The sequence below is a fragment of the Salmo salar genome, chromosome ssa13, assembly GCF_905237065.1.
Source record: "Salmo salar chromosome ssa13, Ssal_v3.1, whole genome shotgun sequence".
Taxonomy (NCBI): domain Eukaryota; kingdom Metazoa; phylum Chordata; class Actinopteri; order Salmoniformes; family Salmonidae; genus Salmo; species Salmo salar.
In genome coordinates this window covers 97,947,957-97,975,178 of record NC_059454.1, presented here as the reverse complement: position 1 = coordinate 97,975,178, position 27,222 = coordinate 97,947,957, and the positions used below count along the sequence as shown (strand labels likewise).

The 27,222-nt window shown below is 43.4% G+C and overlaps 1 protein-coding gene across 1 annotated transcript; it reads left to right on the top strand.

Moving 5' to 3' along the window:
- Positions 1-83: 83 nt before the first annotated feature.
- Positions 84-26,917, top strand: LOC106568346 (BDNF/NT-3 growth factors receptor). Its single transcript, XM_014138611.2, has 18 exons — positions 84-353; positions 3,623-3,697; positions 5,422-5,493; positions 7,764-7,832; positions 7,935-8,095; positions 10,061-10,197; positions 10,604-10,736; positions 11,828-12,142; positions 12,590-12,607; positions 12,828-12,836; positions 13,038-13,072; positions 13,186-13,285; positions 13,532-13,723; positions 14,619-14,749; positions 15,036-15,208; positions 19,477-19,717; positions 22,973-23,131; positions 25,501-26,917. Exons 1-18 carry the CDS (start codon positions 148-150, stop codon positions 25,684-25,686), a joined length of 2,412 nt encoding a protein of 803 aa, XP_013994086.1. The 5' UTR covers positions 84-147; the 3' UTR covers positions 25,687-26,917.
- Positions 26,918-27,222: the final 305 nt, after the last annotated feature.

The window sequence follows — 27,222 nt, the reverse complement described above, 5'->3', positions numbered from 1 at the left end:
TTCGTGATCAACTGTAGTCTCATTCGTGGTGCCAAACTGATTAATTTGGCGATAGGGGTGGGGGTGGGGGGTGGGGGGGCGGGGGGATTCATAATATCCAGATTTGATCAATAGCCTACCGTACTGTGGGATATCGTTGGACCTGCGATGGGCTCCAACGTAGGGGGAAATGGCATGGCTCGCTCGGGAATCTTTATCGTGTTGATGGGGTTGTGGAGATTTAGCTCTGCTTGCCCTGCATCCTGCACTTGCAGCATCTCAAGGCTTGTTTGTATCGATCCTGACCCAGGGATCGAGGATTTCCCTATCCTTACGTTAGATGACATAGAAATGGACATCAACATCACCGATATGTAAGTAAAATGAATAGCTACACCATTGTAGACATGGTAAAGCCTACAATGAACTGCACAATTGTATAAAGGAACGTTTTTAAGCACACCAATGTCAGATTGCTAAAACAAATACATACAAAAGGGGCGTCTACTATGCCATAGACTACAATGCAGGCTGTTAAACTCTCATGTTTCTCAGTTTTGTATGGAGACAACAAGCAACAACAAGCAAAGATAATAGTGTGGGATAATTATCATGCTAAGGAGAGTTTTGTGCTTGTGACTGATTGTGTGCGACTGTGTGTGTGAGCTTGCGTGTCGGGTGGTGTGGGTGCGCGCTGTTTGGAATATTTGAATTCGGTATTTTCCTCTAGAAATCAGGGCCATGCAGTGATAGTATGAAGGCATCTTCCTCTAGAAATCAGGCCCGTGCAGTGATAGTATTAAGGCATCTTCCTCTAGAAATCAGGGCCATGCAGTGATAGTATTAAGGCATCTTCCTCTAGAAATCAGGCTCATGCAGTGATAGTGGAAATTATATTATGGAGGATTATGGCCCGATGTCTGCCGTGGCCCCAAAATACAGGGACTGGGAAGCACGAAAAAAAACACGACGGAAACATGTCAGATAATATTATGGACTCGAATCTATGTTGCCCTAACAAAATACCCAACGTAGCAATGGACTATGGAGAGGTTCTTGCCAATATCAAACAGATACAGTGCCTTCAGAAAGTATTCAGACCCCTTGACTTTTCCCCCATTTTGTTACATTACAGCCTTATTTGAAAATGAATTAAATACATGTTTTTCCTCAGCAATCTACACACAATACCCCATAATGACAAAGCAAAAACAGGTTTTTAGAAATGTTTATTTATTAAAAATTAAAATAGAAAGAAATACCTTATAAGTATTCAGACCCTTTGCTATGAGACTCGAAATTGAGCTCAGGTGCATCCTGTTTCCATTGATCATCCTTGAGATGTTTGTACAACTTGATTGGAGCCCACCTGTAGTAAATGCAATTGATTGGACATGATTTGGAAAGGCACACACCTGTCTATATAAGGTCCCACAGTTGACAGTGCATGTCAGAGCAAAAACCAAGCCATGAGGTCGAAGGAATTGTCCGCAGAGCGACGAGACAGGACTGTGTCAAGGCACAGATCTGGGGAAGGGTACCAAACAATGTCTGCAGCATTGAAGGTCCCCAAGAACAGTGGCCTCATCATTCTCAAATGGAAAAAATTTGGAACCACCAAGACTCTTCCTAGAGCTGGCTGTCCGGCCAAACTGAGCAATCGGGGAGAAGGGCCTTGGTCAGGGAGGTGAACAAGAACCCAATGGTCACTCTGACAGAGCTCTAGAGTTCCTCTGTGGAGATGGAAGAACCTTCCAGAAGGTCAACCATCTCTGGAGCACTCCACCAATCAGGCCTTTATGGTAGAGTGGCCAGACGGAAGCCACTCATCAGTAAAAGGCACATGACAGCCCGCTTGGAGTTTGCCAAAAGGCACCTAAAGACTTTCAGGCCATGAGAAACAAGATTCTCAGCTCTGATGAAACCAAGATTGAACTCTTTGGCCTGAATGCCAAGCGTCACATCTGGAGGAAACCTGGCACCATCCCTACGTGAAGCATGGTGGTGGCAGCATCATGCTGTGGGATGTTTTTCAGCGGCAGGAACTGGGAGATTAGTCAGGATCGAAGGAAAGATAAACAGAGCAAAGTACAGAGAGACCCTTGATGAAAACCTGCTCCAGAGTGCTCAGGACCTCAGACTGGGGCAAAGATTCACCTTCCAACAGGACAACGACCCAATGCACACAGCCAAGACAACGCAGGACGGGCTTCGAGACAAGTCTCTGAATGTCCTTGAGTGGCCCAGCCAGAGCCCGGCATTGAACCCGATCGAACATCTCTGGAGAGACCTGAAAATAGCTGTGCAGCGGCGCTCCCCATCCAACCTGACAGAGCTTGAGAGGATCTGCCGAGAAGAATGGGAGAAACTCCTCAAATACAGATGTGCCAAGCTTGTAGCGTCATACCCAAGAAGACTCAAGGCTGTAATCGCTGCCAACAGTGCTTCAACAAAGTACTGAGTAAATGATCTGAATACTTAAGTAATTGTGATATTTCAGTTTTTTATTTTTGATAACTTAAGAAACATTTGTAAAAACCTGTTTTTGCGTTTTCATTATGGGGTATTGTGTAGATTGACGAGGAAAAATGTCAAGGGGTCTGAATACTTGGCAGTGTATGTAGCTCAAGGTCACAGTGGTATGTGTATAAGACAGTTTTCTTGCCATTTATTAGGCTTAGGCCACAATTTTTGAATTGCCAGAGGTGCACGGGTTGAGGTCTGTGTAGAGAAGAGAGTCTATAGGCCTTACCACTGAAAGTTGTTGGTGATAGTGAATTGTATCAGGCTTGTTATTGCAGCATATAGATTTAGATTAGATTTATCACATTTCAGTACAATATGTCTAAACAATACATGTATATTCATGCTCTGATCATTCTCAGAGTAAGATGTAGTCTAGTGTAGAGTACTGTAGATTAGTGTGCCTGTCACGTACATGGCTCCTAAACAAATCCAGATGGTGAGCAAACTATCACCACCAGCGTGCAGGTGCCAAACATCTAGACAGGGTGGTGTTGTATTTAACTGTTTTGTCCGAGACCCTGTCCACCTTCCTTACTTTAATCAAAGGTAAACCTTCATTGATGATGGTCTACTGGCATGTCACCTTGGCATACAAGGCATTTTCATTAAATATTGAATATTTAACATTTTGTTAATTCTAAACAACCATCACACATCCAGGAGTTGTGTACTCTAGCATAAAGATGTATCTATCATCTTAGCTGTTCTAGTCAGTAGATAAAGTATTTGGAGGAGTGTCTGAAGAGACACCAGTTTCTACCACTATCAAAACAGTTCAGAATCCTGTATAACTGCCCAACATGGGCATGATGGCCAAATACTCAGATATTTCCATATGTTTGAAAATACTATCCATCTATTGTCCCTGTATATCATCAGACACTAAATGCCTAAAAATGGCTTGAGAAGTACTTTTTAAACCTTGGTGAAGGTCTATTGACCAACATGTTGGTTTGCGATACATTGTGGACCATACAAGAATGTCAGTGTGCTGGTGTTTCTTTATGAAGAATTTTGAAAGGGAGTGTTATTTAAAATACTAATTTAGGGACAAGAACATGAATGTACTTTATTTGTAATTATAATAATTTGTAAATGTTGTATTTACATTTTACAGATACATTGCAAATCAAAATCGACTATTTGACATCAATGATAACAGCTTGAAGTACTACTCGAATCTCAGAAATCTGTAAGTATTAGTACTACTCAAATGTTAAGGTCATTACCCAGACTATTGTAGCATGTTATGGAATATGTATACAGTCATGGCCAAAAGTTTTCAGAATGACACAAATATTAATTTCCACAAAGTTTGCTGCTTCAGTGTCTTTAGATATTTTTGTCAGATTTTACTATGGAATGCTGAAGTATAATTACAAGCATTTCATAAGTGTCAAAGGCTTTTATTGACAATTACATGAAGTTGATGCAAAGAGACAGTATTTGCAGTGTTGACCCTTCTTTTTCAAGACCTCTGCAATCCGCCCTGGCATGCTGTCAATTAACTTCTGGGCCACATCCTGACAGATGGCAGCCCATTCTTGCATAATCAATGCTTGGAGTTTGTCAGAATTTGTGGGGTTTTGTTTGTGCACCTGCGTCTTGAGGATTGACCACAAGTTCTCAATGGGATTAAGGTCTGGGGAGTTTCCTGGCCATGGACCCAAAATATCAATGTTTTGTTCCCCGAGCTACTTAGTTATCACTTTTGCCTTATGGCAAGGTGCTCCATCATGCTGGAAAAGGCATTGTTCGTCACCAAACTGTTCCTGGATGGTTGGGAGAAGTTGCTCTCGGAGGATGTGTTGGTACCATTCTTTATTCATGGCTGTGTTCTTAGGCAAAATTGTGAGTGAGCCCACTCTCTTGGCTGAGAAGCAACACCACTCATGAATGGTCTCAGGATGCTTTACTGTTGGCATGACACAGGACTGATGGTAGCGCTCACCTTGTCTTCTCTGGACAAGCTTTTTTTCTGATGCCCCAAACAATCGTAAAGGGGATTCATCAGAAAAAATTACTTTACCCCAGTCCTCAGCAGTCCAATCCCTGTACCTTTTGCAGAATATCAGTCTGTCCCTGATGTTTTTCCTGGAGAGAAGTGGCTTCTTTGCTGCCCTTCTTGACACCAGGCCATCCTCCAAAAGTCTTCGCCTCACTGTGTGTGCAGATGCACTCACACCTGCCTGCTGCCATTCCTGAGCAAGCTCTGTACTGGTGGTGCCCCGATCCCGCAGCTGAATCAACTTTAGGAGACGGTCCTGGCGCTTGCTGGACTTTCTTGGGCACCCTGAAGCCTTCCTCACAACAATTGAACCGCTCTCCTTGAAGTTCTTGATGATCCGATAAATGGTTGATTCAGGTGCAATCTTACTGGCAGCAATATCCTTGCCTGTGAAGCCCTTTTTGTGCAAAGCAATGATGACGGCACCTGTTTCCTTGCAGGTAACCATGGCTGACATAGGAAGAACAATGATTCCAAGGACCACCCTCTTTTTGAAGCTTCCAGTCTGTTATTCGAATTCAATCAGCATGACAGAGTGATCTCCAGCCTTGTCCTCGTCAACACTCACACCTGTGTTAACGAGAGAATCACTGACATGATGTCAGCTGGTCCTTTTGTGGCAGGGCTGAAATGCAGTGGAAATGTTTTTGGGGGATTCAGTTCATTTGCATGGCAAAGAGGGACTTTGCAATTAATTGCAATTCATCTGATCACTCTTCATAACATTCTGGAGTATATGCAAATTGCCATCATACAAATGGAGGCAGCAGACTTTGTGAAAATTAATATTTGTGTCATTCTCAAAACCTTTTGGCCACAACTGTAGATAAGGTTATGTTGAAGTGTGTTAATATGTAACCGTGACTTTAAAAAAGTTCTCTCTTTCTAAATCTCCCCCTCTGAACCAGAACGGTGACAAATACGGGACTGACTTCTATCTCATCAGAAGCCTTTTTCAACAATACAAGACTTCAATATCTGTATGTACTGCAGTCTTTGATTGATCCTCTGTTTGGTGTTTTTCTTCTCATCCTTCTCCTCACAGATTTAGTTAATGTACTCTCAAAGAGCAAATCTAGGGGCTACAAGTCAGTCAAAAACAATTAAGCCATGTTCATATTATAGGGAAGTAGATTTTTACTATTTACCTCACACTGAAGTCATGACTTCTAGTTGTGTGGTAATTCTGGTCCAAATCTGCATGGATTGGCATGATGATGTATAGTCAAATGGTAAGGCTCATGGCTGGGTAACAGGACAACATGCTCAGCAAACAGTGAGGAACATTGTGTTTAATTGAGCAGTGTGATCACTGCCAATAGAGATCCTATTAAATTACTAGAGGAGCTATGTCATAAAACCAAAAACGTTCCAGAATAGGGTGAAAATGGCAGCCATATTGGTCAGGGAGAAATCCAAACCAGTCTATTTGGAATGAATGGCAGTAGAGGCATAATCCTGATTTTATTTATGCAGGAAAGGAAAATAAAAGTAAGACGTGATAAATAAGAAATGGTGGAATAGAATTATTGTCAACCTAAAAGTGTAATATAATTATAAATGCAGTTTATATGGGTTATATACCAATTTTCTGTATAGATAGCCTCTAAAAATGTGTTTTCTTGGAAAGCTGAGTGCTATTATATGATGCAATAACAGTACTTGTTGCATTTACAACTTGTCTAAATCCTATCATCAACAGATTTCAGCCCGTGTATGACTGCATTGTTTGATTGGAATGTTGGCGTATTGGCAGTTAATTCTTTAAAATGTATGGAATCATTGGGCTCCCGAGTGGTGCAGCAGTCTAAGGCACTGCATCTCAGTGCAAGAGGCATCACTACAGTCATTGGCTCGAATCCAGGCTGTATCACATCCGGGCGTGATTGGGAGTCCCATAGGGCGGCGCACAATTTGCCCAGCGTTTTCCGGGTTTGCCCGGGGTAGGCCGTCATTGTAAAGAAGAATTTGTTTTTAACTGACTTGCCTGGTTAAATATATGTATCCTTTTTAATTCCTCTAAAATTATCTGGCTAGCTAGCTACAGTATGGATAAATTCTTCAAATTCATTATTTTATACAGGGGTTGGAACCGGTTCAGGGAACAGAAGCAAAAACCTGAAAATAAAGGAAGGAACAGAATCAGAAAAGGGAACGAAAGTGCTGTATACTGTTCCAGAACCATCATTTGAAAAGCACGGGAACCAGTTAATAACTTTATTTTATGTTCCAGGCATTTTTTTTTTCAGTCCCACTAATAATGCAACAAGGCGCCTATGCCAAAGCCCTCACTCCATCACACATAAACTTATTCCAGTGTCTGCCTGCCAGCTGTAAATCTTTGCCTATATGTGTGTGTAGGCAATGTGCCCCTCTCCCTCTGAAGTATAGGCTACTGTAGCCTACTGATGACGTTACAAGCGTGATTAAGAAATTATAGAGGGATTTTTAATTGGAGAAGAATGGATTAACCTTTTCAGTGCTAGTTACGTATACTATAGTAGTCACATTTCACATTGGATTTATTAACTACAAAAAGGTACGACTTGTTTTTAATTCTGGTGCCGCTCTGCACACACAAACATGTTTGCTAGCTAGCTAGCACTGGTCCAACTCTCAGAGGTTCAAAGACATTCAATGTTCCTCTAAAGAAGCCACTCCTTCGTAGGTATAATACAGTGGCCCTAAATTCAGATAATGCATGTCATAACAAGATGCCCAGCACTTCAAGCCTCCCACCCCACTGGAACAGTGGAATGGAACAAAAAAAAGAATGGTTCTGTTCAGAACGAAACGATTGGAAAATAGTTTTGGTTACAACCCCTTACACAACATCTTATCAAATCACTGGCAAACCACGGTTGACCAACTCCCTGACCAAATTGTCTGACCTTTATCCCATCATAAGAAGGTTCAAGTCCATTCTAGTATTCCAATATCTATGTTACTGCCACACAAGGGAAGGATTCTAATCAGTAGGAGAGGCGTAAGAGAGGAAGTAATCCTGTCCGCACACTGCAAAGATAATGGCTGGACTCATCTATCGAAACCATACTTTTTTCAATGCATAGTTAAACTGTACAAGGTGCAACATTTGAAAGGTGATAGAGCAAATAGAGCAAGCGTTCCAGCATCACATACTGTTTTGTTGTAACGACACACTGGTTATATACATTGATTATATTATTTATGTCTGACCTACATGAGTTGCTTCATTGTAACCTTTATGATGTATTACTTTGACTTGTAGGAATCTGAGAGACAATAACTTGTCAACACTGTCCTGGAGGACATTCATAAACTTAAACATGACATCTTTGTAAGTACCTATCTCTATTTACTACGTTATGGGACTTGTGTTATAGATAAAACTATAGCATACTGTGTGTGTGTGTTAATGCTCAGTTTTTTTCCCCTCTAGTCCTCTCCTGTCTGGTAACCCTCTGGAGTGTGTATGTGAGAACATGTGGATCAAACTGAGGCTGCAAGAGGACATTGACAGTTCAGAGAGTCAAGAGCTGGAATGCATAGATGACCTTGGAGTGAGGAGGTCCATCTCCAGATTCATTCTCCCTGATTGTGGTAATGAGAGAGAGAGAGAGAGAGAGAGAGAGAGAGAGAGAGAGAGACTTGGCAAATCTGACCATAATTATATCCTCCTGATTCCTACTTACAAGCAAAAATTAAAGCAGGAAGCACCAGTGACTAATGCGAGGCAAATAACACTGAAACATGCATGAGAGCACCAGCTGTTCCGGAAGACTGTGTGATCACGCTCTCCGCAGCCGATGTGAGTAAGACCTTTAAACAGGTCAACATTCACAAGGCCGCAGTGCCAGGCGGATTACTAGGATGTGTACTGCGAGCATGCGCTGACCAACTGGCAAGTGTCTTCACTGACATTTTCAACCTCTCCCTGGCCGAGTCTGTAATACCAACATGTTTTAAGCAGACCACCATAGTCCCTGTGCTCAAGAAGACTAAGGTAACCAGCCTAAATGACTACCGATCTGTAGCACTCACGTCTGTAGCCATGAAGTGCCTTTAAAAGCTGGTCATGGCTCACATCAACACCATCATCCCGAAAACCCTAGACCCACTCCGAATTGCATACCGCCCCAACAGATCCACAGATGATGCAATCTCTATTGCACTCCACACTGCCCTTTCCCACCTGGACAAAAGGAATACCTACGTGAGAATGCTATTCATTGACTACAGCTCAGCGTTCAACACCATAGTGCCCTCAAAGCTCATCAATAAGCTAAGGACCCTGGGACTAAACACCTCCCTCTGCATCTGAATCCTGGACTTCCTGACGGGCCGCCCCCAAGTGGTAAGGGTAGGTAGCAACCCATACGCCACACTGATCCTAAACACAGGGGCCCCTCAGGGGTGCGTGCTCAGTCCCCTCCTGTACTCCCTGTTTACACATGACTGCACGGCCTGGCACGACTCCAACACCATCATTCAATTTGCCTATGACACAACAGTGGTAGGCCTGATCACCAACAATGACGAGACAGCCTATAGGGAAGAGGTCAGAGACTTGGCCGTGTGGTGCCAGGACAACAACCTCTCCCTCAACGTGATCAAGACAAAGGAGATTGTGGACTACAGGAAAAAGAGGACCGAGCATGCCCCCATTCTCATCGACGGGGCTGTAGTGGAGCAGGTTGAAAGCTTCAAGTTCCTTGGTGTCCACATCGACAACAAACTAACATGGTCCAAGCACACCAAGACAGTCGTGAAGAGGACATGACGAAACCTCTTTCCCCTCAGGAGACTAAAAAGATTTGGCATGGGTCCTCAGATCCTCAAAAGGTTCTACAGCTGCACCATCGAGAGCATCCTGACTGGTTGCATCACTGCCTGGTATGGCAACTGCTCGCCTCCGACCGCAAGGCACTACAGAGGGTAGTGCGTACGGCCCAGTACATCACTGGGGCCAAGCTTCCTGCCATCCAGGACCTTTATACCAGGCGCTGTCAGGAAGGCCCAAAAAATTGTCAAAGACTACAGCCACCCTAGTCATAGACTGTTCTCTCTGCTGCCACATGGCAAGCGGTACCGGAGCGCCAAGTCTAGGTTCAAGAGGCTTCTAAACAGCTTCTACCCCCAGGCCATAAGACTCCTGAACATCTAGTCAAATGCTACCCAGACTATTTGCAGTGCCCCCCCACCCCCTCTTTACACCACTGCTACTTTCTGTTGTCATCTATGTATAGTCACTTTAATAACTCTACCTATATGTACATACTACCTTAAATAACCGGTGCCCCTGCACATTGACTCTGTATCGGTACCCACCTGTATATAGTCTTGCTATTGTTATTTCACTGCTGCTCTTTAATTACTTGTTACTTTTATTTCTTATTCTTATCTGTATTTTTTAAAACTGCATTGGTTTGGGGCTTGTAAGTAAGCATTTCACTGTAAGGTGAAACCTGTTCAACACCTGTTGTATTCAGGCATGTGACTAATACAATTTGATTTGATTTGTACAGTAAAACAACGTTAAAAGTTATATTTACGTTTGTCTCACAGAGGCTCCCGCAGTGGAGGTCAGTCCCTCTATCGTCACAAAGACGGAGGGAAGTGATGTCACAGCAGTGTGTAGTGCAACAGGGTCTCCTGCCCCTGAGATCTCGTGGAATTTGGACACCCTCTTCACCAGCTATGAGGTGAGATGATGTTCTTTGTTTTGGTATATTATGAAGGCACAATCCTCTGACTATTACTAGAGCTAGGATGATGAGGCCATGTTGGCATGGAATGACTCCTGGCTTTATATGTAACTGAACCACATAACACTACATTTTATTCATTATTTTACATGAAACTTGTCACAAGTTTTTACATTTCAATACATATATTATGAAAAGCAATATCTAATTGTATTATAATAGTAACAGTACATTATTCCATACTTTTATAAGGTGTTTTAGAACTTACAGCATTTAAGATTTTAACTCCAGATTTTTCACTATGATCACAATGATATGTTATTAACTGTATCTACCATGTATTATATGTAACTATTAATAATAACACTAATTGTTGCTCTAATAATGATAAATGTATTTACAGGTCAATGTCTTGGAGCTGGAAAGCAATCTGACACTGTCAGGTCTCTCGCCTTCGGACAACGGCAGAGTGATCACTTGCAATGTGGAGAACGTAGTCGGCCAAACCGAGGCTTACCTCCAACTCAACATCCTCTGTAAGGACGTGTTCTGTTGTGTTGAGTACATGTGCCTTTTTTATTTACATTTTATTCTGGCACTGTGGTTGCAAAATGTAAAATGTAATTTTCACGGATGATTCTACAGTGTTTATTCCTGTATCTATAGCATCCTTATATTTGTCTACATTCTGAAAGACTTCCTCTGGTGACTCTGTCCTTACTGAAAATAATGTTTCTCACTTCTCCTTTAGTACCGTAATTTCCGGACTATTAAGCGCACCTGAATATAAGCCGCACCCACTGAATTTTTTTACTTTTATTATTTTGAACATAAATAAGCCGCACATGTCTATAAGCCGCAGGTGCCTACCGGTACATTGAAACAAATGAACTTTACACAGGCTTTAACGAAACACGGCTTGTAACAAAAGTAAATAGGCTTTAACGAAACACGGCTTGTAACAAAAAATAAAAAATTTGCAGTAAGCTTTAGTTGTCTTTTTGCACTGAGTCAATTCCTCACGCTGCTGTTTCCAACGTCTTATCATCGAGTCATTAAGACCAAGCTCCCGTGCAGCAGCTCTATTTCCTTTTCCAACAGCCAGATCAATCGCCTTCAACTTGAAAGCTGCATCATATGCATTTCTCCGTGTCTTTGCCATGATGAGGGTGACAAAATGACTACCGTAATCAGAATGATGGGAAGTGTGAGAGCGCTCGATCTAATTTAAACAGTAAATTAAAAAGTTGTTTGACCTTAACCCGTTCGGCAATTTCATTGGTCTAATGAAAGCTTCATGCCGCCAAAAAACTGAGCACGTCACAGAATGCCGGAAAAATCCATATATTAGCAGCGTCATTGTTTAAGCCGCGAGGTTCAAAGCCTGGGAAAAAAGTTGCGGCTTATAGTCCGGAAATTACGGTACTGTCCACTATCCCTCAACAATCTGATTGACTCTACATGCCTTCCTGTCACCTTGCTATATTCTTCTCTTCCTGGTTGCCCTCAATGCCTTACCATAACCTCCCTCCCACTGCACTCCTCCAGACCTCCTTCCTCGTGTCTAGCACCCACTCCCAGTATCCTGTGACTATTCTTCCTTTCCTGTTCCTGTTGTCTCTGTCAGTTTGCCCTACTATCCTGGAGCTGCTGGAACCATTGAGACTCCACCACTGGTGTATCCCTTTCAGTGTGACCGGGAACCCCAAACCCAAGCTGCAGTGGTACCACCAGGACCAGGAGCTCCACGAACAAGAGTATATCAAGACTGAGATACACAAGAGCCTTGGAAGCGTTCACCACGGCTGCCTGCAGCTTGCCAACCCGACTCACATCCACAACGGGCAGTATACGCTGGTGGCCAGGAACGAGTTCGGGGAGGACCAGAAAGTAATTGACGCCCACTTCCTGCTCCCGCCAGACGAGGGCGACTATCCCTCAGGTCTCACTCCTGTTTAATTTATAGTTACTGCAATTCTATATAAGATGTTATATAATCGATATATATGTCAGAAAAAAAGAGTGCTATGTAGAACGATCTGTCCCCGTAGGACCTGAAAAAAGTTTCCAGATAGAACCCTTTCAGGTCAGATAAAACCGTTTTTGGTTACAAATAGCATCCTTTCAAGGGTTTTATTTGGAACCAGATATTCTATGTGGAACCAAAATGGTTCTATATGACCTGAAGACTCCTACGGGGACAAATGGTTCTATACGAACTGAAGTCTCCTATGGGGACAAATGGTTCTATATGAACTGAAGTCTCCTACGGGGACAAATGGTTCTACATGGCACTCTTTTTCTGAGAATATACTGTTTTCTGTATAGCATAGTATATTAACGGATGTATATGAATAACACGTCAACTCCCCTTTTCACTTTTTTTCAGAACAGCCATATTACCCTTGTAAGTATTTCTTAAGACGTTGCAATTTTGCTAAGAATTATCATTCTAAAATGTGCTGTTACAGAGACATGTATGTATGTGTTTTTCTCTTGACATGACATTAAGTTTAAGAGTTTAGGGATAATGACAGATTGACGATTCCTGCCTTGTCATTATTTCAATGTCCTCTGTCCACTGCTCGTCCTGTGCTGTGGGATATCATCACCATGCTGGTCCTTAGACACCACTGGTAGGTGCTTGAACTTTGAAATCCTGTGGTCAACATTACATGACGTAGCTAACACATCTTTAATACTGTACATATCCCAACCAGACAGTATTTTCAGCGTTTGAGAGGAAATTAGATTAGATTATGTACTTCAATGTAAATGTTTGTATGCTTAATTCTGTTTTCATTCTGTATTAAATATGACTTGTCTTTTTCTCTCAGACTCACCACTACCCCCAATAGACGACAGTGTGGCAGTAAGTTAACATACACGCCATCATTTGTCATGCATGGTTATTTATATACAGTACTATAATGTAGTGCACTGATATTGGCAGGTATTTTATGTTGTTGAATGGTGTTTTCCCAGGTGTACGTAGTGGTGGGAATCGCTGGTGTGGCATTAATTGTATGTGTTCTGATGGTGATCATTCTGAAATATGGAAGAAACTCTAAGTTTGGGATGAAGGGTAAGCTTTTGTCTTTAATCTCAGTTGAGTCGTTTTCCAGACCTGTATTAAGACTTGCGGGACTCAGTTGGATTCCCATTTAAATGACAATGAACATTGTGCACATTTCTGCAGTATATTTAGTCCCACCACATTCCAGCTTAAGTTTTGCCACATAACAACATACAGAAGTTAAACATGAAAAAGACCTCTCACTCCTGTCATAATTATATTTCCTCCCACTGGGCTCCTCTGCCTCCTCCTCAGGCTCCTCCTCCTCGGTCATCAGTAACGACGATGACTCCGCCAGTCCTCTTCATCACGTCTCCAACGGCAACAACACCCCGTCGTCCTCGGAGATGAGCCACGATGCGGTGATCATTGGAATGACAAAGATCCCTGTCATCGAGAACCCGCAGTATTTCCGCCAATCTGGCAGCATGCTGAAATCAGACACATGTGAGTTACCGTGGCGCCAAGGTCTGCCGGTGGTGTAACCTAGTCTTTTTCTGATAAATCCATGACAGGGACACTGCGACTGGACTGTCTTCTCCATCCACTTCCTGTCTGATGTTACCGTGGTGATGACTTTGGTTGACCTCTTGCCGTGTGACCTGCAGTTAATGCTGTAGTATCAGACTGTACGGTAGAGAGGCTATCACTCAGTGGAGGCTGCTGAGGGGAGGACGGCTCATAATAATGGCTGGAATGGAGTCAATGGAATGGCATCAACCACGTGATACCATTCCATTGACTCCATTCCAGCCATTATTATGAGCCTCCCCTGCTATCACTGGACATACATTCTGACCATAGATAGCTTTGGTAAACCCAGACAAACACATCTGACTTTTGCACTTGTTGACCTGTGAGAAATGTAGTTCTGTTAATGGCTACCATAACGCCTACCATAATGGCTACCAAACTGGTCTGACAAGTGAACAGTACATCATTCTATTTTCGACTGTGGATATCCTCTATACAGCAGTAGACTAGGGCTGTTGATATAGCTTCAGTGTATGTAATGAGTAGGGCCAGGAGGTTTTCCTGACCTCTTGACCTGACTAATTATAACTAGGGCCCAGAGGTTTTCCTGGTCAGTTCACCCTTAGTAATGGGCCTTGTATGGGCCTTGGGCGGCAGGTAGCCTAGAGCATTGGGCCAGTAACCGAGCCGACACAAAGAAAAATATTTCAATGTGCCCTTGAGCAAGGCACTTAACCCTTATTTGCTCCAGGGGAGCCGAAATACTATGGCTTACCCTGTAAAACAAAACATTTCACTGCACCTATCCGGTGTATGTGACAAAACATCCTTTTTTCATAGCCTAACTGTGTCTCTCTTTACATCCCAGTTGTCCAGCACATCAAGAGACACAACATTGTGCTGAAGCGTGAGCTGGGAGAGGGGGCCTTTGGGAAGGTGTTTCTGGCTGAGTGCTACAACCTGACCCCAGATCAGGACAAGATCCTGGTGGCTGTCAAGGTAAAGTACGGCCATCCACGCAGTTATTTCAAACTATCAACATACACTTTACAAAGGTTAAATAATGAAACAATGGGTCTTTTTGTTCTGGCTTTGATATAAAAAATTGCGGTTTGTGCTTTTCATTGTGAATGGTTTTGGATAATAGCACCACAAACTAATATCTCTTTGGATTTAATTGAACTTTGTAGGAAGGAGACTTTGAAAAATTCAACAATCCCAGCATTCAATTATGATAATTATGTGTGCATGCGTACCCATGCACGCACATCCCTTTCCTCCTCAGACGTTGAAAGAGGCCAGCGAGAGCGGCCGTGCTGACTTCCACCGGGAGGCGGAGTTACTGACCAACCTGCAGCACGAGCACATCGTCACCTTCTACGGCGTGTGTGTGGACAGCGACCCGCTCATCATGGTGTTCGAGTACATGAAGCACGGCGACCTCAACAAGTTCCTCCGGTACCGTCCTGTGTCCCGATGTCTACCTTTGTCCATTCTTCCTGTGTCTGTATTGAATAGAAAGAAATAAGACGTGGAATTTTGGCACAAAGTGTACCAGTCAAAAGTTTGGACACACCTAGTCATTCAAGGGTTTTTGTTTATTTGGACTATATTCTACATTGTAGAATAATGGTGAAGACATCAAAACTATTAAATAACACATACGGAATCATGTAGTAACCAAAAAAGTGTTAAACAAATCAAAATATATTTGAGATTCTTCAAAGTAGCCACCCTTTGGCTTGATGACAGTTTTGCCCACTCTTGGCATTCTCTCAACCAGCTCCACCTGGAATGCTTTTCCTACATATGCTGAGCACTTGTTGGCTGCTTTTCCGTCACTCTGCAGTCCAACTCATCCCAAACCATCTCAATTGGGTTGAGGTCAAGTGATTGTGGAGGCCAGGTCATCTGATGCAGCACTCCACCACTCTCCTTCTTGGTGAAATAGCCCTTACACAGCCTGGAGGTGTGTTTTGGGTCATTGTCCTGTTGAAAAACTAATCATAGTCCCACTAAGAGCAAACCAGATGGGATGGCGTATCGCTGCAGAATGCTGTGGTAGCCATGCTGGTTAAGTGTTCCTTGAATTCAAAATAAATCATTGACAGTGTCACCAGCAAAGCACCATCACACATCCTCCTCCATGCTTCATGGTGGGAACTACACATGTGGAGATCATCCGTTCACATACTCGCATCTCACAAAGTCACAGTGGTTGGATCCAAAAATCTCAAATTTGGAATCATCAGACCAAAGGACAGATTTCCAACGGTCTAATGACCATTGCTTGTGTTTCTTGGCCCAAGCAAGTCTCTTCTTATTATTGGTGTCCTTTATTTATTTAAAAAATATATATTATTTCACCTTTATTTAACCAGGTAGGCTAGTTGATAACAAGTTCTCATTTACAACTGCGACCTGGCCAAGATAAAGCAAAGCAGTGCGACACAAACAACAACACAGAGTTACACATGGAATAAACAAACATACAGTCAATAATACAATAGAAAAAAGTCTATATACAGTGTGTGCAAATGAGGTAGCATAAGGGAGGTAAGGCAATAAATAGGCCATAGTGGCGAAATAATTACAATATCGCAATTAAACACTGATAGATGTGCAGAAGATGAGTGTGCAAGTAGAGATACTGGGGTGCAAAGGAGCAAAATAAATAAAATAAATAACAGTATGAGGATGAGGTAGTTGGATGGTCTATTTACAGATGGGTTATGTACAGGCACAGTGATCTGTGAGCTGCTCTGACAGCTGGTGCTTAAAGCTAGTGAGGGAGATATGAGTCTCCTTTTTTGCAGTTCATTCCAGTAATTGGCAGCAGAGAACTGGAAGGAAAGGCGGCTGAAGGAGGAATTGGCTTTGGGGGTGACCAGTGAAATATACCTGGTGGAGCACGCGCTACAGATGGGTGCTGCTATGGTGACCAGTGAGCTGAGATAAGGCGGGGCTTTACCTAGCAAAGACTTATAGATGACCTGAAGCCAGTGGGTTTGGCGACGAATATGAAGAAAGGGCCAGCCAACGAGAGCATACAGGTCGTAGTGGTGAGTAGTATATGGGGCTTTGGTGACAAAACAGATAGCACTGTGATAGACTGCATACAATTTGCTGAGTAGAGTGTTGGAGGCTATTTTGTAAATGACATCACCAGCAGCAAGAGCGACATCATTGATGTATACAGAGAAAAGAGTCGGCCCGAGGATTGAACCCTGTGGCACACCCATAGACTGCCAGAGGTCCGGACAACAGGCCCTCCGATTTGGCACACTGATCTATGTCTGAGAAGTAAATGGTGAACCAGGCGAGGCAGTCATTTGAGAAACCAAGGCTGTTGAGTCTGCCGATAAGAATGTGGTGATTGACAGAGTCGAAAGCCTTGGCCAGGTCGATGAATACAGCTGCACAGTCTCTTATCAATGCCGGTTGTGATATCGTATATGTCATGTCTTTGGCATCATTAAAGTGAAGACTGTTATTTTATCAAATCAATTCTCTGTAATTATTATTACGTGGTTTAACTAATCGTGTAAATGTGATTAACTAGGAAGTCGGGGCACCAAGGACAATCTTCAGATTACAAAGTTAGAATTTTCCTAATATAACTTTTCAGATATTTTAATATCTGATCAATTAGTCTTCTAATTAATGAATTATTCTTTACCTCATGTTAGTCTCATTCCAAAGGTCGTAAGTTGTTGGTTATCTGCACGAACCCAGCCTTCAATATGAATCATCCATACATCAATTGTCTTAATCATTTATTTACTAACTAACTAAATAATAACAGAAATGTATAACAAACAATAATATATATGGTTACAAGGAAATGATAAGGGAAGTGGGTGTGGACTGAGAAGGCCGGGAAAGACAAGAGACACTACACAGTTGATAATTATAATAATTGAAATGCTAAGCCTTTGCACATGAATGCTCACTCATTCGGGAATAATTGCAATCAATATATCTATTTACGCTCAGTGTGTCATCATGATCTCTGTAGGAATCGTCCGTCTTTCTGTTGGAAAGTTCATCTGAACTTCTCTTTGCGTCCCTGGAGTCTTTCGTGGTTAGGATGGATACTTCAGAGTCCCATTCAGAAATCTTATAGAATAGATATTTCGGCGGTTGTCGGTCTTCACATTCAGTCAACATAAATTCTAGCTGCAGACTAGTAATTAGTATCGAATATTTGCTCTTATTCTGTCGGTATCGATAGTCTCAGAATTGAACCATTTCCACCAGTGTAGCCAATGCCCCTCGTGGTTTGGTTAGGAATTCAACAACTGAGGAATGCATGGTCTCTACTCAAACCTTAGCCCTCTCGGTAATCGAGGTACGCTTGGTCTGAAGTGGTCTTCTCCAGGTGGGGTTTATATTCGGAACAGCAGAAGAGGGCTGTCCCATGACGCCAGATCAATGTCTGTGCTCATGGGGCGGGCCAATGACTTAGTTAAATTTTAAAGGGAATTGGATTCTCTTTCATTAAACAGTTTAAAATCACATTACATAATTTCACAAAGTTTCATCTTTACTCATTCATTTTATACAATAATTAGATGCAAATGTCATAACAGAAACTCTTGTATAAACAGAGTTATGGTAATGTGGCTGTATTGCCTCTCATGAGGTCACAAACATTAGACAAAATGGACCGGTCGTAGCTGGATTCTCCACGACAGTTTACACATTCTCCAAAACATGGATATTGTTCAGTTCTCAAGTTCTGTGAGGTAGAAGTTCCTTTGTTCTACTGTGAACCCTCTCTCTATACTGCATGGCCGGGGGGGGGGGGGGGGGTCTCCTCCAGGAATTTACGACCTGAGATAACAGAGCCTGGGTGTAGGGGGAAGAGAGAGGTGGTGAGAGAGAGAGAGAGAGAGAGAGAGTTGGTGCTTGCTATATAAAAAAAGAGGGCCACGTCATGACAGTTAGGACCTTGAGCGTGGCTGAGGTGCACCCATGACCAGCTCGGAAACCAGATTGCATAGCGGAGAAGGTAAGGTGGGATTCGAAATGGTCGGTGATCTGTTTGTTAACTTGGCTTTCGAAGACCTTAGAAAGGCAGGGTAGGATAGATATAGCTCTGTAGCAGTTTAGTAGTAGTTTCTTTGCAGCAATACAACCACGAAGGCCTGATTCATGCAGTCACCTCTGAATAGTTGATGTTGAGATGTGTCTGTTACTTGAACTCTGAAGCATTTATTTGGGCTGACATTTCTGAGGCTAGTAACTGTAATGAACTTGTCCTCTGCAGCAGAGGTAATTCTGGGTCTTTCTTTCCCGTGGCGGTCCTCATGAGAGCCAATTTCATCATAGCTCTTGATGGTTTTTGCGACTGCACTTAAATAAACTTTCAAAGTTCTTGAAATTTTTATTTGACCAAATAGGGCTATGTTCTGTATACCATTTGTTTAACACTTTTTTTGGTTACTTCATGATTCCATATGTGTTATTTCATACGTTCATGTCTTCACTGTTATTTTACAATGTAGAAAATAGTAAAAATAAAGAAAAATCCTTGAATGAGTAGGTGTGTCCAAACGTTTGACTGGTACTGCATGTTAGTTTGATGGTGATACTGTATTTGAATTAAAACTGGATAACTGCATTGCAATGCAAGCGTATGAGTTTGCACTTATCCTTCGCTGTAGTCAGCTGTAGGTAACTATAGTTTGCATTGTGTCTGACCCACCTATGTTGTGGTGCAGGTCCCATGGTCCTGACATGGTGCTGATGGCTGATGGGCAGCACAGCATGATGGTGGAGCTGACCCAGTCCCAGATGCTGCACATCGCCCAGCAGATCGCTGCAGGCATGGTCTACCTGGCCTCCCAGCACTTTGTCCACAGAGACCTGGCCACACGCAACTGTCTGGTGGGAGAGAACCTGCTGGTCAAGATTGGGGACTTTGGCATGTCCAGGGACGTGTACAGCACCGACTACTACAGAGTGAGATACATACATACATACATACATACATACATACATACATACATACATACATACATACATACATACATACATACATACAAGCAGGACAGGAATACTCTCAAATGTATAATTTAAATTTTGTTCTGGTTTTGGTTTGTAACAGCCATGCAGTTACAGCAATAGTTATTTTAACAAAAAATATTTGATCTATTTTTAATGCCATTTAAATGCAAATTCTATAATCTGCATATACATGCTGTTTCCATGGTTATAGGGGGCAACAGTGCAAATTGCACTGGTAGTTTTTTCCCTGAGCAAGGAGTTCATGGTTGACTTTTCGTCAACAATTGCGACGCAAATTTAGCCGTGAATTCTACTACACTGTTTTAAAGCAAGTCCGTTTTTTTTACTGTTCTTAAAATACCAAGATTTCATGGAAACTCCTCTCCAGTATCTAACCCATTTCAGATAATGTGAGGAAAAATAATCTACCATAGCGGCTAGCCCAATCTGTTTCTGCTTTACCCAACTTTATTGTTGTTGTAATGCTGCACTGGGATTGGCTAGTTAAAGCACAAACCGATTGGGTGACCAGGCTAGCTGTTACTATCTAGTCTACTGTAACGATCGTCGTCGGGTGACGAGGAAGCAGACCAAAACGCAGCTGGGAGCGAACACATGTTTATTCTTTTACACTGAAATAAACGCGTACACAAAATCAAGAAAATGCCGATACGTTAACTGCTCAAACACAAAGAGGCAACACCCCACAAACAGCGTGGGGGAAAAAGGAACTTAAATGTGATCCCAATCAGAGACAACTAGCGACAGCTGTCTCTGATTGGGAATCGACAGAACCCAACATAGAAATAAACCACATAGAGCTAACACAAGGCTATAACGCAAACATAGAAAACAAACCAAGGAAAAATACCCAACATGACACACCCTGACCCAAAATACCCGAGTTCACCTGGTCAGGGCGTGACAGTACCCCCCCCCAACGGTGCGTACTCCCGGCGCACCAAACTTAAGTCTATTAGGGGGGGACCCGGGTGGGCGCCTCACCCTCGGTGGAGGCTCTGGCCCCGGGCGTGTTCTTTCCTCCGCCTCCACCTTAGCCCTACCCCTCTGGCCCGGGCTGGACCACTGTGGAGCGGCATGCTCAGGCTCTGGAGCGGAGCCGTCGACCGGAACAGGATTGGGCACCGGTGGACTGGACACGGGCCGTGCCGGACTGGGAACACGCACCACTGGTTTGGTGCGGGCAGCAGGAACGGGCCGGGCCGGACTGGGAACACGCACCACTGGCTTGGTGCGGAGAGCAGGCACGGGCCGGGCCGGACTGGGGACACGCACCACTGACTTGGTGCGGGGAGCAGGGACGGGCCGGACAGGTCTGTGGACACGCACCGTGGGCTTGGTGCGGGGAGCAGGGACGGGCCGGACAGGACTGTGGACACGCACCGTGGGCTTGGTGCGGGGAACAGGGATGGGCCGGACAGGACTGGGGACACGCACCACTGACCTGGTGCGGGGAGCAGGAACGGGCCGGGCCGGACTGGGGACACGCACCACTGACTTGGTGCGGGGAGCAGGGACGGGCCGGACAGGACTGTGAACACGCACCGTGGGCTTGGTGCGGGGAACAGGAACGGGCCGGACAGGACTGGGAACACGCACCACTGGCTTGGTGCTGGGAGCAGGAACGGGCCGGGCCGGACTGGGGACACGCACCGTGGGCTTGGTGCGGGGAACAGGAACGGGCCAGACAGGACTGTGAACACGCACTGGTGAACTGAAGCGTGGAGCCGGTTTAGCCACTCGTCCTGGCTGGATGCCCATCCTAGCACGGCATGTGCTGGGCATGTCCACCGGGCGCACTGGCGACACAGCGCGCAACTCCGCATCCCATGGCTCCTCCTCCAGATCTTCCCTCAGCAGGTCCTCAATCAACCGCCTCATCTTTGTCTCCTCCTCCGCCGTCATCCCCCACGAGAGCAGTGGTCTGGGCTCTTCCTCTGCCCTTCCGGACCACCCCATTAGCCCCCCCCCCAAAAAATATGTGGGGTGTCTTCCGGGCCTCCTCGACCGCCGCCTGCGACTCCGTCCACCGGCTGGCATTACCACCTCGACCTGGGAATCCTTCCGCCAGGGTCCTTTCCCCGACATGATCTCCTCCCAGGTCCAGAACTCCTTACCCTCGCGAGCCCATCTCTCGCGCTCCTTATCCTCCCGCTGCTTGGTCCTGGTTTGGTGGGGTGTTCTGTAACGATCGTCGTCGGGTGATGAGGAAGCGGACCAAAAAACGCAGCTGGGAGCGAACACATGTTTCCTCCGACACATTGGTGCGGCTGGCTACCGGGTTAAGTGGGCATTGAGTCAAGAAGCAGTGCGGCTTGGTTGGGTTGTGGTTCAGAGGACGCACGGCTCTCGACCTTCGCCTCTCCCGAGTCCGTACTGGAGTTGCAGCGATGAGACACGACTGTAACTATCAATTGGATACCACGAAATTGTGGAGAAAAATGGGTAAAAGTAACAAAAAAAATGTATAATAAAAAATAATATTATAGACAACGCTATAGTAATCTTAAGCCAGTAATATGATTTGTTAGTTCCAGACATGTTCTGTCTCCCAGTCAGCCACAGACCTAGGGTCTATGTAGACAACAGTACTCTCTGCTGCTGACTGGCACACTCTGGGGACAATCAATACAAAACAGATGAATGTAACTGAGACCCAGCATCCCCCAATCAGATAGCAGCATATGAATAGGGCCACTCACTAATACACAGATAGGAAGACCAAGAATGCAGCTGAACAGCACTTGGCTCAACACATGGAATAATTAGCCAGTTATTGTAAACCGACAATTGTGATGTCAATATTAGCCATGGCAGAAGATTGTTAATACTATTACAGGCAAAAAATGTATTGTGCAAGTTGGGTTTAAATACATTTTTTTTTTTATATATATCACATCATGACATTGCATTCCACGAGAACTCTAGGCCCACACACAATATACATTTGTGTACATGTCATGTTAACCAAAGGCCTTATCGTGTAGGTAGGTTACTGACCTGACTGACATAGTCCTTTTAGCTACTTGTGGAGCAAAGTGACTCAACACCTATCCATTTATCCCCTTTTCGGGGGGGGGGGGTAGCTTATTTTCTTCACTATAGTTTGTTCCAACCTTCATCTCCTTCATTTGACCTTCACTGTGGTTTTCCTGGATGGTTCCTGATGGATCCTTTGTTTGTTTCCAGGTGGGGGGTCACACCATGCTGCCCATCCGGTGGATGCCTCCTGAGAGCATCATGTACCGGCGGTTCACCACGGAGAGCGATGTCTGGAGTCTGGGCGTGGTCCTCTGGGAGATCTTTACCTATGGGAAGCAGCCCTGGTACCAGCTCTCCAACAATGAGGTCAGTAGTCTCTTATGACGGACAGCAGCACTCAGTGGGATTTGGTTCTGGGTTCTGAGACGACACGGTCAGAGACAGAAGCTCAAAACTTTCCTAAAGTAGATTGACTACACTGGTAGCATAGTTAGGGCCTTGTGTTTTGGACAGTCATGTTACATGACCTGGATTTTAAACTCTTATGTAATTTTTTTTCAACAAACTGTCCCCTTTTATTTTTATGTCAGATCGTCCGGCACCATCCTCAGACAATTGCTTTAATTTGTGGTGTAATTTTTGGAAAATACTTAAAATAAAGGTTCAAATTGAGGTCATGTGACATGATAGCCCAAAACACAGGTCCCAAACCATAGCACCTGACCTCCAATGATGAGATTTATCTCCAAATACATCACTCTGCTGTTGTCTCTTTTTCTAATCCTAGTTACAGTAGGTCACATTCGTATTGTCCACATAGATTTGAAATGTATCATGAATATACAGTACCAGTCAAAAGTTTGGACACACCTACTCATTCCAGGGTTTGTCTTTATTTTTACTATGTTCTACATTGTAGAATAATAGTGAAGACATCAAAACTCTAAAATAACATTTATGGAATCATGTAGTAACCCAAAAATTGTTAAACAGATCAAAATATTTTATATTTGAGATTCTTCAAAGTAGCCACCCTTTGCCTTAATGACAGCTTTGCACGCTCTTGGCATTCTCTCAACCAGCTTCATTAGGTAGTCACCTGGAATGCATTTCAATTAACAGGTGTGCCTTGTTAAAAGTTAGTTTGTGGAAGTTCTTTCCTTATGCGTTTGAGCCATTCAGTTGTGTTGTGACAAGGTAGGGGTGGTATACAGAAGATAGCCCTATTTGATAGAAGACCAAGTCCATATTATGGCAAGAACAGCTCAAATAAGCAAAGAGAAATGACAGTCCATCATTACTTTAAGACATGAAGGTCAGTCAATCCGGAACATTTCAAGAACTTTGAACGTTTCTTCAAGTGCAGTCTCAAAAACCATCAAGCGCTATGATGAAACTGGCTTATGAGGACCGCCACAGGAAAGGAAGACCCAGAGTCACCTCTGCTGCAGAGGATAAGTTAATTAGGTAATGGCCTCTGAAATTGCAATCCAAATAAATGCTTCACAGAGTTCAAGTAACAGACACATCTCAACATCAACTGTTCAGAGAAGACTGCGTGAATCAGGCCTTCATGGTCAAATTGCTTCAAAGAAACCACTACTAAATGACACCAATAATGAGAAGACTTGCTTGGGCCAAGAAACACGACCAATGGACATTAGACCGTTGTAAATCTGTCCTTTGGTCTGAATTTGAGATTTTTTTTGTTCCAACCACCGTGTCTTTGTGAGACGCAGAGTAGGTGAACAGATCTGCGCCTGTGTATTTCCCACCGTGAAGCATGGAGGAGGAGGTGTGATGGTATGGGTGTGCTTTGCTGGTGACACTGTCAGTGATTTATTTAGAATTCAAGGCACACTTAACCAACATGGCTACCACAGCATTCTGCAGCGATACGCCATCCCATCTGGTTTGCGTCTAGTGGGACTATGATTTGTTTTTCAACAGGACAATGACCCAAAACACACCTCCAGGCTGTGTAAGGGCTATTTCACCAAGAAGGAGAGTGGTGGAGTGCTGCATCAAATGACCTGGCCTCCACAATCACCTGACCTCAACCCAATTGAGATGGTTTGGGATGAATTGGACCGCAGAGTGAAGGAAAAGCAGCTAACAAATGCTCAGCATATGTGGGAACTCCTTCAAGACTGTTGGAAAAGCATTCCTCTTGAATCTGGTTGAGAGAATGCCAAGATTGTGCAAAGCTGTCATCAAGGCAAAAGGTGGCTACTTTGAAAACTCTAAAATATAAAATCTATTTTGATTTGTTTAGCACTTTATTGGTTACTACATGTGTTATTTCATAATGTTGATATATTCACTATTATTCTACAATGTAGAAAATAGTAAAAATAAAGAAAAACCCTTGAATTAATAGGTGTGTTGAAACTTTGGACTGGTACACAGGGCGGCGCACAATTGGCCCAGCGTTGTTAGGCTTTGACCAGGGTAGGCCGTCATTGTATATAAGAATTTGTTCTTAACTGACTTGCCTAGTTAAATAAAGATTAAATAAAAATAAAATAAATAAAGTACTGTACATTTCCCAGCAATCTATTAAATAAACCAGTCTAAAAAACATATCACCATGGTGAACCTCACATTTGTTTAGATGCTGTTATCATATGAGCAGTGGCTTCCTTGATTGCCCCTGTGGGGATAAATACATTTCATTTGAATTAAATTGAAAAAGTACTGTGCAGTGGAAGTGACCCGTGGTGCTCCCCCTAAAGGTGATTGAGTGTATCACCCAGGGGCGCGTGCTGCAGCGGCCGCGTTCTTGTCCAAAGGAGGTGTACGACCTGATGCTGGGCTGCTGGCAGAGAGAACCCTACATGAGACTGAACATCAAAGAGATCCACAGCCTGCTCCAGAATCTGTCCAAGGCCTCGCCTGTCTACCTGGATATTCTGGGCTGAGTGAGTCTGGTCGGCTGTGTTTGTGTATGGGTGGGAATGAGGGTGGAGTTGTGTGCATACGAGCGAGCATACTGTTTGTATGGGTGCGAATAAGGGTGGAGTTTGTGCGTGTGAGCATACTGTATGTGTATGGGTAGGACGAGGGTGGAGGTGTGTGTGTGAGCATACTGTATGTGTTTCTGTGTGCTGATTGTGCTTCTGCCTCCTCATCACATAGACAAAAGCCTTACATTTGATTGCGATTTCCTTTCCTTGTCCATTTGAAAATACTCTTAGGATTCGTTTCTCAAACCCAGATTAAAAGAATCCCGGAGTAGGCCCAATTCTGGTTTAGTTAATCAAGAGCAAAAAGTAGGATTTCATAAACATCAGTTAACCTTGAATTACATACTCCTGGACTTTGACGGGGATTTTTTAAATAATAGTCTGAGAATAACTTAATAATGTCCATGAAACCAAATGATCAGTAATCTTTATTAAATTGTAATTTAGTCAAGGAGTAGGCCAAATCTGGGTCAGCGAAACAGATCCTTAATGTACATTGTTTATTGTACTGTGTTTGCTGGTGATAAACTGAGGGAAAATGACTGCGTGTCAAAATCATCATGGACACGTGCCAACATGGATACAGCATTTCCTTGTTCCTCCTAACATGAGGAGGATCATCTCGTGTGTAGCGACATATAAAGTCGAGACGTGCAAAGAAAACTAAACCCATTGCAATGAAGTAAGGCTTACCGCTTATATGGATGTCATGGACTATTTTTATGATGTGAGAACTTTCTAATTGATGTCAAGGGCTCTTGACTCTGTTGTTTTCATGTTAAGTCATGTCTTTACATTTTCATTTGTGACTGGACTCTGTTGTCATCATGGCCAACCAGAGCTGTGGAGTTGATATGTTGGCACTTGAAGGGTACCTCTTAGGACTTATAATGACTTCATAACACGTTCATAAGCAGTATGTAAGCATATCATGAATGTTTTTCCCCATGTATTTATGAAATGCTAATGTACTGCAGTATGTAGGGTTATGAATGTTATGTTAAGTCTCTATGTAGGTTCCCTCAGTCCAGAGAGAATGAGAGCCATTCATCCACACAAGCAACACCGTTAATCCCCTGAGTGTTAATATCCATATGTGCATATTACGAAAACAGTTTAATTTTATTAAAATAAGCGTTTACCTTTTAAAAGACAATGGCATCTCTATGCCATATTTATTTATAATTATTTTTTTATTTTGTATTATAATTTTTTTTTGTATTAATGTTTTCTGGTTGTGATTCATTATCAGTGGTATTTTCTATCTGAATATATTTTGCTAGCTACTGACATTGTCCATTGTCCATGTAGAAGGTGTTGGTGTTTTGAATGTGGTTAGAATGCACTACACATGTCAGTCTTAACTGCATAACTAAAGCACAGTGAAAAATATCCTAGTATAAAGTTGGAACAGGGAAGAACTTTGAGTTGCCTCAACTCAAATCACAGCAGTATGGAAGTTGAGCATAGGATAACATTGTCCTTTTGTTT